Raw genomic sequence first — 15773 nt, forward strand, 5'->3', positions numbered from 1 at the left:
ACTGGGCTTATTTTTATGCAGTTTGAGGTCAGGAAAGAAAGAGAGAAAAAACCACTTTGGAAGGGGGAAGGGGAAGTGATGGTTGTGGGGTGAGGGGAAAAGAAACCCTGAAGGTGGAAAACAAGTGCCCTACTTCAGGATTTGTCTCAGCCTCATGCTCAGGGGCCATCTATTTGCCTTCTGGTCAGCTAGCCAGGCTGACCTTACCCAAGCTGGCCACAAAAATTCCCATAATGCCAGCTTACAAGGCAAAGTTTCCAAGGTCTTCCATGACTCCTTTTTCCTTGAAAATAATAATAACTTTAAAAAATGTGTAGATTCTCTGTCAAGTTCTGGTCAAACACCTAGCTTCCCCTCCCCCCACCACGGGGGTCCCACCAGGCGATGTGGCTAATCCCTATGGAGTCATGAAGCCGCTAGCCTCCCACGGAGCCCTGCAACTGGAGCCCAATGATCTAGCCTGGATTCTTTTGCCTGGTCTGGACTTGTCCCCATAGACAGGCTAAAACAGTCTCTGCCATCGGGGGCTACAGGGCATTTCCCTATAGCCTACAGTCAGCAAAACACGTTGTTTAAAAAAAAAAGTCTCAACACTTCTTCCCTTTAGCAAAGATTCTCTTTAGATATCCTTTAAATGTTGTATTTCTTGACTCTGTTTCTTGATTTCTAAAAACTAGTTGTGTATTAAAAAGTGTAACTTTCTATTAACTAGCTCACTTACCCAGCTCTAGTTATGAAATGTTATTTTCAGATTAATATTCAGAGAGATCTAGAAGAGTTTTACCGATCATACAGGAATTCTTACACTGTGTTAAAAAGAGCAAGAGTTTGTGCGCTGGAGTTGTCAAGATTTGAATTTTTGGAAAATATACTTTGCTTGGTTTACATCATATTTGAATTAACACGAAAATTCGATCCAGAACAACCGAATCTCTTTTGGGGAGAAGGCAGTAGTTGGTTTTCCCCGCACCCGTTCACAGAGAATTTTCTTTATTTAGCGAGACCGGGTTCCTCAGATAGACTGGAGATTACAGAACTCACTGAGGCTCGGAGGTTAAGGAATGTAAAGGGGTCAAACTCGGAAATTGAAACAGACACGAAATAAACAAAATCCACCAATATATAAAGAAAATAATAACAAAAGTGAAAGGCGTGGGTCAGAAATAGTGAGCTCCAGGTCTATGGGAAAAATTATTCCTTAAATCCTTCTAGAGGAGGTAGGATTTTTTTTTCTTTCTGTCTTTCTTTTCTTTTCTTTTTTCTTTCTTTCTTTCTTTCTTTCCTTTTTTTTTTTTTTTTGCTTAAAAAATAAAGAAACCGGAAACAAACCCCCTACATCACGTTCGGAGCGAGGGTGCTCAACGTGGTCGATGAGCTAGGGGAAGTAAGCAGCTTTGGGACGTTTTCTAAAGTGTTCCTCGCAGTGCAAGAGCTTAGAATGCGGTTAGTTTTAGACACCGGCTCCCTTTTCCCATAAACTCTCAAGAGGTGTCTTACTTCTCCAAGTTAAAGTGCCTTTGTCAGATTCTTTTAAACCGTGTATTGGACCTCCTGCGCCTTCTGGGGAAACGGAGGCGAACAGTCTGAGCGCCCGGAAATGTTTTGCAAGGAAGGAGCGAATGAATGAAACCCGGCCAGAGAGCTGAAGACAGGGAAGGACGCAGGAACTTTCTCTGAGCTTTGCGAACGCGGCGAACTGCAAACTTAAGACCCGGGTTAACCAAAGCTTCAGAGACTCAGACTCTTAACTCCCAGCACCTGTGAACAGGTGCGGTTCCGACTGAGCAGCCCGGGCCTGGTACCAACTAGCCCAGGACTAGGAGAGATGTAATCCACCTCGAGGGGACTTCGCAGCGGTCCAGTCCACGCTGCGCTGCCTTCGGCTACTGGCCTCGAAGGCCAAGCTGCGGTAGCCCTGCGGCGCACTTGATGTTCTCTGCCGGCCCCGCCCGCACCGGGGACTCGCCTAGGTCGGATCCTTAACCCAGTGGTAAGTTATTTCCTTATCTCGCTTGATGGGTCCTTGCAACAAATGGAGCAATAGAATCAGAGCAGAAAGAGAAGGCAGACAACTAGAAAAGTCTCAAGTGTTTCGTGGAGAGTTGAGGGCGCGGGCTGTTTGGACTGTGGTAGGGCTGTGGGGCCCAGACTGGGAGCGGCGCGGAGCGGGACCAGTTTTCCGGGGCTGGCAGCTGCCTCGAAAAAGTTTCCTGTGGAACACCCGCCGGCGGGGGCGGCGGGGGCCGCGGCGGACTTAGGAGGGGGCGGGAGGGGGCTGCAGGGCAGGGGACGGGCGCCGGGGCCGGCTAGCAAACCGTTATAGTCCTTGAGCACCTCCCTCGGTCACTGGCCCCTCGCCCGCCTCCCCGGCGCTCGGTTGCCCACCTGGCGACGTGACGCTGCACCAATCCCCTTCGAGCTGCTCCCCGGCCACCCTCCCCTTGCACCGCCCCCCTCCCCACCCTGAAAGAGGCGCACCCTGCCCCGGCAGACGCTGCGCTCTCGCCCGCAGAGCACCCTTCTCGCTCCGTGGTCTCCGGGACGGTCGCTCGACTCTTCTCTCGCCTTAGCCAGACTCGCTTTCCCGCCTCTCAAACTCCAGCTTCCCTCCACTCCTCGCTCATTGCCCTCCACTTTCCCCTCCTCTTTCTCCCACGCCGCCAACCCTGATCCCCGTTCCTTTCCCCGGCCCTCTCCCTTCCCCTCTCTTCGTGGGACTTCTGTACGCTTCCACCTCGGACTCCCGCGAGGGTGCCTGACCTAGTCGCCCGCTCTGGTTCCCCTTCGAAACCATGGCGGGACCTGGCGGTTGGAGGGACAAGGAAGTCACGGATCTAGGCCACTTGCCGGTGAGTAGAGGACGCCCGTCGACCCCCTCATCCCCAAGGGGTGTCTTCTCCGAGTTCTGAGCATCCAGGGAGGGGACCGATGTCCCGGAGCCTGGCTTGGCCAGAACTTCCAGGAGACCGCGAGTGCGGGAGGGAACCCCCAAGAATGGGCTTTGGGGAGGGCGCCCCTCTGGGCACCCGAGTCGCTCCAAACTCACGGAAAGGCGAAGGGCCAAGTTTAGAGGGGGGTGGGGGGTGGGGGTGGAGAGAGGTGGCAGTGGAATGGTGCGAGCCACAAACAGTGGGCCCTTTTCCCAATGTGGCCTCTTCGGTCTAGTGGCGCTCGGGTTCTTGTCCTAGCGGGGGCCCAAGAGAGCGACGACGCGTGGCTTCCTGAGAGCACTCCTATGTCACCTCGCTGCCCCGTCGTTTGCTGCTGCTTTTGCCAGAAGGGATGCCCACTCTCGGCTTGACCTTTCCTTCTAGGTGACAGCCGGCCAGAAAATCAAACCGTTGCCATCTCGCTTTCTAATAGCACTTTCCAAAACCTTATTCTGCCAGGGCACTAATTACGTTTTAGTATTGCAGGAGCTAAAGAACTCGACGGCTTGGGGAAGAAGTGAATTGTTCACACCCCAATTTGTGTTTAAATGGTATCGCGCTCAGTTGCTAATCACTTGCTAACTTTTTCTCCTGGTTTTCGTTTGTGGATTCCCCTTTTCCCAAACTGCCCAGGTTTCCTCCGAAGTTGTAATTGATTGGTGAGCTATTATCACTGTCGTTATTAGTAGGCTTAATTTTTTTTAGCAGCGCCGTTTATTTCATTGGCATCTGGTTTCTGGCAGATGTTGGATCCCACCCAAATCCGTTTTTCAAGTTCCTTTTTAGACTGGCATTTCACTTGCACCCTCTTGAATATAAAGGGTCCCTGGACTCTCTGAAAGGCAATAAGCATGCACCCATGTTGGAAAGATGGCCAAGCAACTGTATATTTCAGGGCAATGGCCTGCTTGCTTTGGTAAAAGCTAAATAATAACCTTGAGGTTATAGAACTATTCAAAGTATCAGTGCCTTAATTGTATACATATTTACATTTAAATATTGTCTTATTGATGATGGCAGAATCCCCTTTCCCTCAAACACTGGGCGTTCTCCAAGCTTCACCTTTACAATTTGACCCTAAAATAATGTGGAGGAGGAGATGATGCACATGGGTAACATTTTAGCAAATTGTTCTCAGCCTTTTTAAAAGGGAGCCTCAATATAAACATGTGGAATTACAGATGCATTGTGGTTATTGATGCAGCTTCATAAAATAAACTCACAGAATTTTTTAAAGTATTCTCCCACTTGGTGTATACATGAGATTTCTGGAATATGGAGGCCTCAATTGGTGGTTTCCTTTCTGAACAGCACTTTCATATTCTGACTAGATTTGCTCCCAAGTGTAAAACCAACGTATAAAATGTTACCCTCCTCCAACATCATCTGTGTATTGTGGAGGAAAGCAGAAAAAAAAAAAGCAAACTAGGGTAAATAAGGAAACCACACATAGATAGGCAAGCTGAAATAAACTCTTTTGAAAACTGACTAAAGGTAGGAATGGGAAAGACTTCCTGGAAATGGCAGGGCAAGGAATCCCAAAAGCAAGGAGGAAACGGAGAAGGGGTTTGATTGCCACAAAAAATGGGGGGAAATGGCTCAGACTAACTGACCCACTCATGGCCTGGGAAATAAGAACTTGGTGAGGGCTAAGATGATAAAGGGAAAGGCTGCAGTTTAGGGAAATATTAGTTTTCTGGGTGTTGGTGGAGGGGAGAAAGATGAGGGTAGTTTTTAATGCAGGTGCAGGAAGAAGATATAAAACCTCAGGGCACTGATATTTGGCTCATTTTACAGACTTTATGAAAATCTCGTTAAGTCCTCAGCTTCTAACAGTTTCTAAATTTCTATTATATAGGAGCCATTTTATATCATGGAGATCTTCACCATGTGAGCAAATTATGCCCAAGTCTCCCTTTGAATATCCATCCAGGTCTAAACCCTAAGAAATCAAGTGGAAGAAGATCACCCCCTTTAGAATTTCTTTTTTTTTTTAACATAAAATTTTTAGAGATGTGAGAAGTTCACTGTTGCTTTGGTCACTGAGGTATAGATTACTGATTTCTTTGCATTTGACTTATGTCCTAAAGTTGGTGAAGAAATAAGAGTAAATAAAGAGGTCAAGAGATATCTAAGTTACCTGTTTGGAAGTTTGCATTTTGGTGCAAAATAGACATGATAAAGCAAGCAAAGAAACCTGCGTACACTGAGATCCCTTGTGATAATTATCCTCAATAGGATGTATATGAGATTTAAAAAGTTGGCATTTGTCAACACTAAGCATACCAACATGGCAAAAGCCAGATAATGAGAGGGGATTCAGACGTTAGAGTTTCATACTGAGCAAAACAGAATCATGCAGAGTATATAGAATATTTAAATACAGGTGTAGTTTAAAATTGATATATTATGTCCGTTTCAGGGCTGGCCAGCTAAATGACCACAAGACAAGGACCTTTGAGAGAAGTCAGGCTGGCTGTGAAAATTGTGATTTAAAGAAAGCGGTAGAAATTTATTTGACGCTTTTGATATTAGATATTTTTTAAAACCTAAAATAGTAAGCAACAATGAAAGCTGTGTAAACAGGGAGAGAGGAGGGGAACTGTACATTTTTTGCATAATTCCTTAAAGTTAAAGACATAAAATGAGAGAGTGAACATAATAATCAAGAGAACAAGAGGTAAGTCAACTACATCTTCTTTGTTAATTAATAGGTTACTGTAATTTTTCCATTTTCGCCAACTATTGAATAAATATTTCCTACAGGTGAAAAACAGAAAATACAGAGATTTGTGGTTTGTGCTTCCTTTTTTGAAAAAAGAATTGCAAAAGCCTTATGTTTTATATATATAAAACATTATATGTAGGTGTGTGTTTGTATATATATATATATTTGTAACCTGTGTGTGTTTCACATTGCCTGCCAACAGCAATACCTGGGGATATATATCTATATGTATACATATAGATATATATATATATGTTTTTTCCCTAGTATACATATGTCACTCCATCCTTGGAACTGGAAACTATTTCTTCATCTCCAAATCTGGCATGTCTTTCGCTATGATAGTCCCTTTGCCTTCTGTGCCCAATATGGTAATGACATTCCTCACGACTGTGGCCTTGGTATTTGACACTGCCATGTGTAGTCCTAATCTATATTGGGGTCAGGATTAGACAGGCCTGGAGGACAGTAGTGGCAGAGGTGATCTGAAATAGTACATGATCCAAAAAACCATATTTGAATTATATTAGGTTTATATTTAAATATACACTTCCGGCTCTCCCAGTCTTCCACCACCCTGGGTGGAAGACCAAGCCTACCTTTCACGCTCAGTCATGAGAACCTTTCGCTTTCTCAAATCCCTTAGCCTCCTATTTGGAATCAGTCTAACCTTCTAGTCCACAAGGATTGAAGTATTCAGCATATCCTCCATTAGGTATTCTAGAGCGTCACCTCAACATAGCATTGTACTTCAGCCAGTTTCCTCAGTCCCCTGCCCCAGTATCTAGAGCAGCAGGTTTTATGTTCGTGCACCAGAACAGTTCTCAAGAATGAGCTTGGAGCCCATCCATAGAAACGCTGTTTTCATATTTCCATGGTTGGGAATCTGTATTTTAAACAAGAATCCCCAGATGAGTCTCATGTTGGGAGAGTCTGTGCCGTCCACAGTTTGAGAAACACTGGTCTAGAGGAAGAGATTGTCCTTTTTAAATTTCCACGTGAATTGTGAAGCCCACTCATCCAAATATCTCTGAAACTTACTAACACTTATTTTGTTATATCTGCCATTTTCAGTTTCTCTATCCATGAACTATTTTCTTAAAGTCACTATTTCTAATATTTGAAACAAAAGAACAATAGCCTATGGTATTCCTTCTAGGTACTTGCAATCTCTTTTCTTTCTTTAGCTAACTACTGGAATATGTTCTGTGTTTTTCTTTTACTGCCCTAAATCTGAAATGTATTGCTACCTGTGTTGACCATTTATCATTTCCCCTTTGTTCTTAATTTCTGCTGTGTTTGATTCTGTAGATCTGTCTCTCCGTCTCTCCCATGACCGGCAAACACTGCCTTCTAGTGGTTCTTTTTCTCCCTGTTACCCTTAACCCCAGCCCTTAATAAAAGGACCCATCAACGTGATCACTTTCTTACCTCTTTTTGAATTCAGAAGACAGGAATATCTCCCTAAAATTCTAGATTTCAGGGGGCAAACAGACTAGGACTTTTAAATTTCAGGAGTTTTCTAGACACGCTGAAAAATATAACAAAGTATAGAGTATTTGCCCCACATTTTACGATTCAAAATGTTTTAAAAATTAGACTTTCAGTACTACCTTTTGAGGAAAACTTTCACAAATTAAGGTTTCTTGTTAACTATTTTTTTTAACCAAATGGAACACCGAAGTGTATACTGAACCACCGAATATTCTCTAAATTAATATAACAGTCATAAATATAAAGATCTTTCCTCTTCTGGTTTTCTTATCTGTAAATAGCAGGGCAGAGGAGAGGACCAAGTAATCATAAAGACCCTGCTAGTGAGAATCTTTGAATTTCACAGTCACCAAAAAAAAAAAAAAGAGTTGACTTCTCAGTACTTCCTCCCTTGGGAGCCTAGAATAAACTTTCTCTGACTATAATTCAGTGGAAAATTTGATATAAGAAATTGTGTAATGTTATCCTAGTCATTAGCATAGACCCCTCCTCTTTTTGCCCAGTTTGACAGTCATTTAGTTTTGAAAGATTAATGTGGAGACAGAAACAAAAAAATCTTGTATAAAACTAATGAAAAAAATACTCTTAGAATAAATGAATACTAGATTTAGCTTCCATTAAGAACAGAAGAAAACGTTTTTAAAACCTCCTTTAAGTATGAGCATGAGGAGAATGAATTTAAGATGTTTCAGTCATTTGTGATCAGGAAGAAATTTCTGAACAATATGAATATAGATAAAATGAGGCCTCCAAGAATTGCACAGGCATTTTATTCTCCCGTTTGTTTCCTTAGTGTCTTTTTTGAGTAAATAGATACTTGAGTTCAAGTATGAGTACAGTACTTACATTATTGAGGGCTAGAAAAGGAATTAAAGAAATTAAAGACCGTGTTCAAAGATTTGGAAATAAACATGTTCAGATAATGCAGTAATTCTCTGATATATGGTATCTTTTCTTTTTTTTTAAGCTAAAATGCGGCCTCAACTATACAAAGAATGGTTTACCAATAAGAACCAGCTAACATAGTTGATTCCTTTGATCAATGACTAGAGACTATTTCTCCAGAATTAATAATGTCTCATATAAACTCCGCAAAGGTCTCCTTTAAACAAATATGTTAAATTGATAAGATCCTCAAGCCGAACCTTGGGAAATTCTTTGTTGGCCTTTTCCCATAATTTTTCAATGAATTATAACAACGATATGGTTATTATCAAAACCCACTATACCTCTCTTTTTACTTTTACTATATTCTCAAAATTATAGTTTAAAAATCTTTGTATTTCTGGGAGTGTTTCCCAGAACTGTTTTCCTACAATGATATTGTGCATATCGTGGCACTGATTTTAATGAGAATTTTAAGAAAGTAGCCTGCTAGCAATTGTCATCTCAGTGCATTGAAAGCACCTGGATTTTCGAATGTCAGAATCTGATTTTTTTTCCGAAGAATTTAGAGCTAGGAAGTCACCTAACACGGCACCTTTATTTTATATATGTGAAAACTGAATCCCAGAGAAAGGAAGTAACTTACACAAAGTCATATAGTTAATTAAAGGCAGAACCGGGGCTAAACTTTCAATCTCCTGACTCCATCCAGGTGAATATTTGTTGATTAAAGTAATCCCAGAGCTATGCCATTTTCCTATGACAGTTTTGCTAGATTACACAAATATCATACCAGTTTAAAGGAGTCTGTAATTTCAGTCATATACATTGCATTTGCTCAGTAGTTTTTCTGTTTATCTCATATTTGTCACAGTGATAAAAATATTTTCAAACAAGGTTACATGAAGTTTGTGTATATAAAATGTGCTTTCTATAAAGCTTGTGAATTTCCAAGAATTTGCCAATGCTCCAGTTACTTTGTGTGTAAACTGGCATCTGCTCATATCTCATACATATTTTGCCAAAATAGCATAATAAGCTGCTAGGATAAAAGTTTAAGTAGTGAGAAAATTCAAGAAACCATGTTTTGTGGTGAAGAGGAAATTAATATCAATATTTTAAGGTAAGAAAATAATGTTTAAGGATGAATGCGGAAACCTCAGGAATCTGTTGTATTTTGTCTTTTATGATGTCACATTTAAGGTTAAGACACAGACTATATCAACAGTGAATTTGTGCCATGAAAACATATTCAGCTGATGTAAAGATTAACTTAAAAACAAACAAAAGCAACTGTCTTTTTTTTTAATGATATTCTTTTATTGCCATGATGTTGTTTTGTTATTCATATTTAGAAGCAATGTTCTTCTCAAGAAGTGTGTGTGTGTGTGTGTGTGTGTGTGTGTGTGTGTTAGTTGCCCAGTCATGTCCGTCTCTTTGCAACCCATGAACTGTAGCCTGCCAGGCTCCTATGTCCACAGGCAAAAATACTGGATTGGGTTGCCATTTCCTTCTCCAAGGGATCTTCGCCACCCAGAGGTCCAACCCAGGTCTCCCGCATTGCAGGTAGATTCTTTACTGACTGAGTCACCAGGGTAATTGCTATTATATAAATAAACAATTCAGACTTTATAGCTAATATCTACTCATCGTTATATATCTAGTCAATATTACCATTACTGTATGGTAAACTTTCTGCCTTTCTGGTTAGCACTCAACTGATGGATATGAAAAGAGTTTTTCATTGCAAGTAAATGAATTTCTTTCTACTTCTAATAGAATTTCTAATTAAATTATGAATATGCCTCACCTAGACATGATTGTACCAACTTCACAGTTTTATGATAATCAATTGTACAACTATTTAATGTTCACACAATTGCTTTTTTTTAAAAAAAATAGTACACTCAGTCCAGGGAGATTGTGATAACTGTATTCTTTTGGTAAATAACACTTGGGTTCTTCCCATGGAAATTCTAAGGGAATAAGGCAGACTGAAAATAGCATTCTATACAGCTCAATGCTTAGCTGTTTTTCCAAGAAAATTCAGAAGTTTTATTGTACATTTTTGCAGGATCCAACTGGAATATTCTCACTGGATAAAACCATTGGCCTTGGTACTTACGGCAGAATCTATTTGGTAAGTGGACTTACATTATGTTTTCATTCCGCATTTTCTAATGACAACAGTGATTGCAAGTTAAAACCCTACACTGCAAATCAAATAATGCCAAAGCATATTTCACTTTGAGAGAACAATCAAATTAAGATAGCTCAGTGACTACTGTGAGAAATCTTATGAAAGAAATGGATTAGAAAGCTATAGTGAACCAACCAACAAAACCTAAGATCTGAACATTATTAGCAGACAGTTAATAAAATTGCCAAAGGAAAAGGGAACTAACTGAAATAATATGTACTCAAATAAAAATATCACTTGTTTTATATTGTATATCCATACTATTCTGGTTACTCACATTCAACTTTTAAGCTGAATGTTGCAAAAGTTTCCATAGCATTCTATATCATCCTATATACATGAATGTGCATATGTATTTGATAGTTTACCAAATAATCTAACAAGAAAATCTATGCATTTGTTCAATGATTTTTATATACCACAAAGTATATGACAGACACTGTGATAGACTTTGGAAATAAACTGGTGAACAAAGCAGATAGTTCCTGCTCTTCTAGAGTTTATGGACTAGAAATGTATAAGTGGCTAAATGCGTGTATGTGTGTGTCTGGGAGGGTTGGAGGAGGCAAATTTATAAAAGTACACACATAAACAATTATATAATTGCCATTGTAATATATATCTGTAAGAAAATTCCTAATGATATAAAAGTAAAGAACAAGGGGGCTTATTTTAGATTGAAGGGTCAGCCTCCCTGGGGAAATCCCTGGTAAACCGACAGCAGGAGAACAACTATGAGATAACCAAGCAAAGGTATGATTGTAGAGGATGATGCTGATCCATTCGAGGAAGAGCAGGAGCAGTTTAAAGGGTTCTATTGGAGATAACGGTGCTTTAGTGGCCCTATCATTTATCAGGTGCCCTTCCCCAACTCTCTAATATGGTGAATAGACATTTTCTCAATCCTGTATAATGATATGTACAAACGCAGGACTCCTCTTCCCTAGGCATATCCCTCAAATACCAAATCACTATCCCTGGACTGATCCTTACTGTCAGCTGACCACAGGTCCTCTCCATATGGGTTGTGTAGAAGTATCTTGAAATGGGTCCAGTGGAAGGGGCTTCCTTCTAATCCAGACAAAGGTGCCCTCTGCTTGCCAAGCCTTGTACCCTTAGCGCTGCATCTGCCCAGGAGTTTCATTTTTAAATTCATCTACCCAGGTAGGGTGGGGAGACCTTTAAAATTTGTAAAAAGGTACCTATAGCACAGACACTGAGTAGTAGAAACAGAATTGTGGAGGAGTCCTAAAAGTAGAAAGAAACTTGGTGAGTATAAAGAACAGAGAAGGTCAATATTCATGGTAAGTTTTCTTAAGTCATTTTGATCTAACCTATTAGCAGAAACAATAAGCTTTAGACAGTGATGTGATACAGATGCAAATGTATTGTTTATGTTATCCCAGTTGCATCCAGACTGAACGATTAGTTAACAATTGTGTGATTGAAGCAAAATTTGCCACCTTGTGCATAGATTCCTATACCTTATGCATACAAGTTTCTCTTCTCTATGGCACGTTGGTCATATCCATGGCTCTACACATGTTTTAATTCCTCAGGGATGTGTATTTAAGTGTGTGTGTATTTGGGTACTTTCTTTCATTTGAAGGTATATAGCTCTCTTCACCATCAGATACTAGGAATACAACCCTCAGCTTTATAAGGCAAAAAGCAAAGGTAAGGCTAGATAACACAAAAAGATGGTTTTTCATCAGCAGTCATCAGAATTGCGATGCCATAAGAAGAAGAAAAGTCAAGGGGGTAAAAGGTGAGTGTGCATGATAATTCTTTCTTTTGAACCAGGGCTTATTGAGGTATTGTTTGCACTTGGAAAAATTCATCCTTGTAAGTGTACAATTTCATGAGTTTGGACAAATATGTCCAATCATGTAACTACTACCATAATCAAGATCTTTCAGTATCCATCTTAAATTACACAGTATACCTTTAAGTAATATTCTACCACTTCACTGTGTGGTATCCCAGCTTGTATACTATGCTTATGGTTGTTATACATTTTGGTCTTATATATGATATAAACCCATACTACTACTACTCTGTTCCCTCTACTCAATACTACTACTTTTAATTTAGTAAGTTGTCTTTTAGAGCAATTTAAAAGGAAGAAATATTATATTTATACTCATTTGAGCTATTTCTGGTATCATCATTTATTTGGTTAAATCCAAGTTTCTGTGTATGATATCCTTAAGCCTGAAGAACTTCCTCTAACATTTCTTATAGTGCAGGGCTTCTGGTAATTAAGTCTCTGCCTTTGTGTGAAAAGTCTCTCCATTTTCAAAAGATATTTACATTGGATGTAGAATTTGGGGTTGACAGTTACTGTTTTCCCTTTCAGCACTGTAGTAATAATACTCTATTGTCTTCTGGTTTGCATGGTCTGAAGTCTGCTGTCATTCTTATCTGTGTTCCTTTGTGTTTTTCTTCTGGCTGCCTTGAAGATTTTTCTTCTTTGTTTTTCAGCGTTCTAAATATGCAATGTATAGGGGTTTGTTTTTATTTTTGTTTTGTGTACACATGCATGTGCCTCTGTGTGTGTGTGTCTATTTTGTGGGGGTATTTGCCACCTCAGGGGACTCAGTTTCTGGGATATGAGCTTTAGTTTCTCCTTGTGCTCTGTGCTTCAAAGATACTCACTCAGTGCTCTCGTGCCTCCCCCAGAGGTATGTATATTGCTTATCCCTTCTTACTAGGGTCAGGAATATCCCCTGGAGAAGGGAATGACAACCCACTCCAATATTCTTGCCTGGAAAATTCTATGGATTTGCAAGCTACTGTCCATGGGGTCACAAAATATCAGACATGACTGAGCGACTAAGCACCTAGTAGGGCAGGGAAGAGTTCTCTGTTTTCCTGATTCAACCCCTGTCTTAGGCAGATCCTATGCCTCTAGGTCATGATAGTGGGACCTTCTTACTTAACCTGCCCTTCTATTACTAGTAAGACACCTCTAAATGGCTTGGATCCAGGAATGATTCCTGTGCTTCCCCCAGAAGTAGGGGACTGAATATGTTTTTACATTTCCCCCAGCTATATCAGGTCCTCATCTGTACCCTGGAAGGAACAGCATTTGGTACTCTTCCCCTAAAGCTTAGGGCTTTTACTCAATGGGCAAGGGGGAGAGAAATTGGATATGGTTTCACATTTTTCCTACTGCAAGGGCTTCTCTCTACCAGGTCAGGACCATAAATATGTGGAGAAAAGCTTGTGACTGTGTTTTAAGAGTACTGCACTCTAGTGCTAGCCCATACTTGGCATTTAGCAGTTCATTAAAAATCTTTTTAAAAGATTTTTGTTTTGTATTGGAGCACAGTTGATCAACATTGTTGTGTTTCAGATATATAACAAAATGATTCAGTTATACGTGTATCTATTCTTTTTCAAATTATTTCCCATTTCGGTTGTTACATAATACTGAGCATAGTTCCCTGTGCTATACGGTAGGTCCTTGTTGTTTATCCATTGTAAATATAGCAGTGTGTACATGTCAGTCTCAAATTCCCAATCTATCTCCTCCACCCTTTGTTGACCACTTATCATTTCCCCTTTGTTAATTATCTTAACTTAGTTAATATCTCATTGCTCTGAAAAGCAATGTTTATGAAGCTATCTAGCAGCACAGAACTATGTTTATGGTGTTACATATTACATATTATTTTTATATTCTGATTACAGTTATGTTAAAAATTTGCACATTAAAAATAGTGAATTAAATGTTATTAATAGAGTACTGAGATAGTGGATGTACATTTCTATATTTTAAATTATATATTTCTAATGATTGTAATGTTATTTGTTCTTTACCTAAATAATATATATGTGCATATATATATATGTGTGTGTGTGTATATATATGTGAATATATATGTATATAAAATGATGTATAAATACCTTGTACAACAAAATGGAAGCATGATAACATTCAAAATTAATGTCAGAGTGACTCATAGAGTCCTTTGCTTTTTCAGCTCTGCCAACCACATCCCCTGCTGGTGTTTGTTTTGGTTAAAGTCTCTCCAATGTCTTCCAGCTTGTTTCCAAGGCCTTGTTCTCTGGCAGGTTTCCAGCTGTCTGCTGAGGTCTGTGCATGTTGAAATGAAGGCTGAGTTGCACACTCCACATTGTAACCCTTTTCCTTTCCTTCTTTTTCTTCTAATTAAATACCTGTCTTTCTACCCTCTCCTGCCTCCTGCCAGTATAAACCTCACTTAAAATCGTGGGTTTTACTTCTCTCTCTTTTTAGGAGAAAGTGCAGTTCTTTTTTCAGTCCGCTAGAGTTATAAAATGCAGTTTCCTTTTCACCTTTAGATTCTGGTCTCGTAGCTGAAGAATTGTCATTCAGATTGGAAGAATCCTTAGAATTTGCCCATGTGAGACCATATTAACAAAAAGAAATTATTTTGAAACTTTTTTTAATGGTACTATTAAAACTAGACAGTTTCCCAAAGATCAATATACCCAGAGAGACTGTAGTTATTCTATGGAATACGGAATATTAAGACAGAGACCAAGACCTTTTAGGATAGCTCAGTGGTTGGCAACCTGACCCTCCCGTTAACTGACACAATACTTGTAGACTGACTTTTCTGGGCCTATTTCCTCAAGTATAAAATAAATCTATTTGACTAGATAATCTCCAGCGTTGTTTTTTTTTTCTTTGGGGGGGGCTCTTCAACAATACACCTAGCACAGTGCCTGGAACTCAATAAAATGGAAACTTATTTTTAGTGTTATGAACATAGTAAAAACTAGCCTATAGTTCTTTCACCACCTTGCAAAATAGAAGCTGATTATTGGCTGTTAGGTGGAGAAGTTACTCATTGCACCAAATACAATGTGTTTCCATTCTTTCCTCCACTTTACTACCTGATGCCAAGACCTAATATTTAGCTCAGTAACTACTATGATATCCAATGCAAAGGTAAAACTGTGTTCAGTCAGTTCAGTCGCTCAGTCGTGTCCGACTCTTTGTGACCCCATGGACTGCAGCACGCCAGGCCTCCCTATCCATCACCAACTCCCAGAGTTCACTCAAACTCATATCCATTGATTTGGTGATGCCATCCAACCATCTCATCCTCTGTCGTCCCTTTCTCCTCCCGCCTTCAACTTTCCCAGCATCAGGGTCTTTTCCAGTGAGTCAGTTATTTGCATCAGGTGGCCAGAGTATTGGAGTTTCAGCTTCAGCATCAGTCCTTCCAGTGAATACTCAGGACTGATTTCCTTTAGGATCGACTGGTTGGATCGCCTTGCAGTCCAAGGGACTCTCAAGAGTCTTCTCCAACACCACAGTTCAAAAGCATCAATTCTTCAGTGCTCAGCTTTCATTAAAGTCCAACTCTCACATCCATACATGACTACTGGAAAAACCATAGCTTTGACTAGATGGACCTTTGTCAGCAAAGTAATGTCTCTGCTTTTAAATATGCTGTCTAGGTTGGTCATAACTTTTCTTCCAAAGAGCAAGCATCTTTTAATTTCATGGCTGTAGTCACCATCTGTAATGATTTTGAAG

At 40.1% G+C, this 15773-nt stretch overlaps 1 protein-coding gene across 2 annotated transcripts in view; it reads left to right on the top strand.

Annotated features, from left to right (window-relative positions):
• The first annotated feature begins 2489 nt into the window (after nt 1–2489).
• The window catches only part of NRK (Nik related kinase), a 126030-nt gene continuing 112746 nt past the window's right edge, over nt 2490–15773 (top strand). For both annotated transcript variants that reach the window (XM_060407889.1, XM_042241688.1), the window contains exons 1-2: nt 2490–2849; nt 10112–10177. In XM_060407889.1, coding sequence (XP_060263872.1) covers nt 2793–2849; nt 10112–10177 — 123 coding nt within the window. In that variant the 5' untranslated portion in view covers nt 2490–2792. The remainder of the gene's footprint in view (nt 2850–10111; nt 10178–15773) is intronic.

This window comes from Ovis aries, chromosome X, assembly GCF_016772045.2.
Source record: "Ovis aries strain OAR_USU_Benz2616 breed Rambouillet chromosome X, ARS-UI_Ramb_v3.0, whole genome shotgun sequence".
Lineage (NCBI taxonomy): Eukaryota > Metazoa > Chordata > Mammalia > Artiodactyla > Bovidae > Ovis > Ovis aries.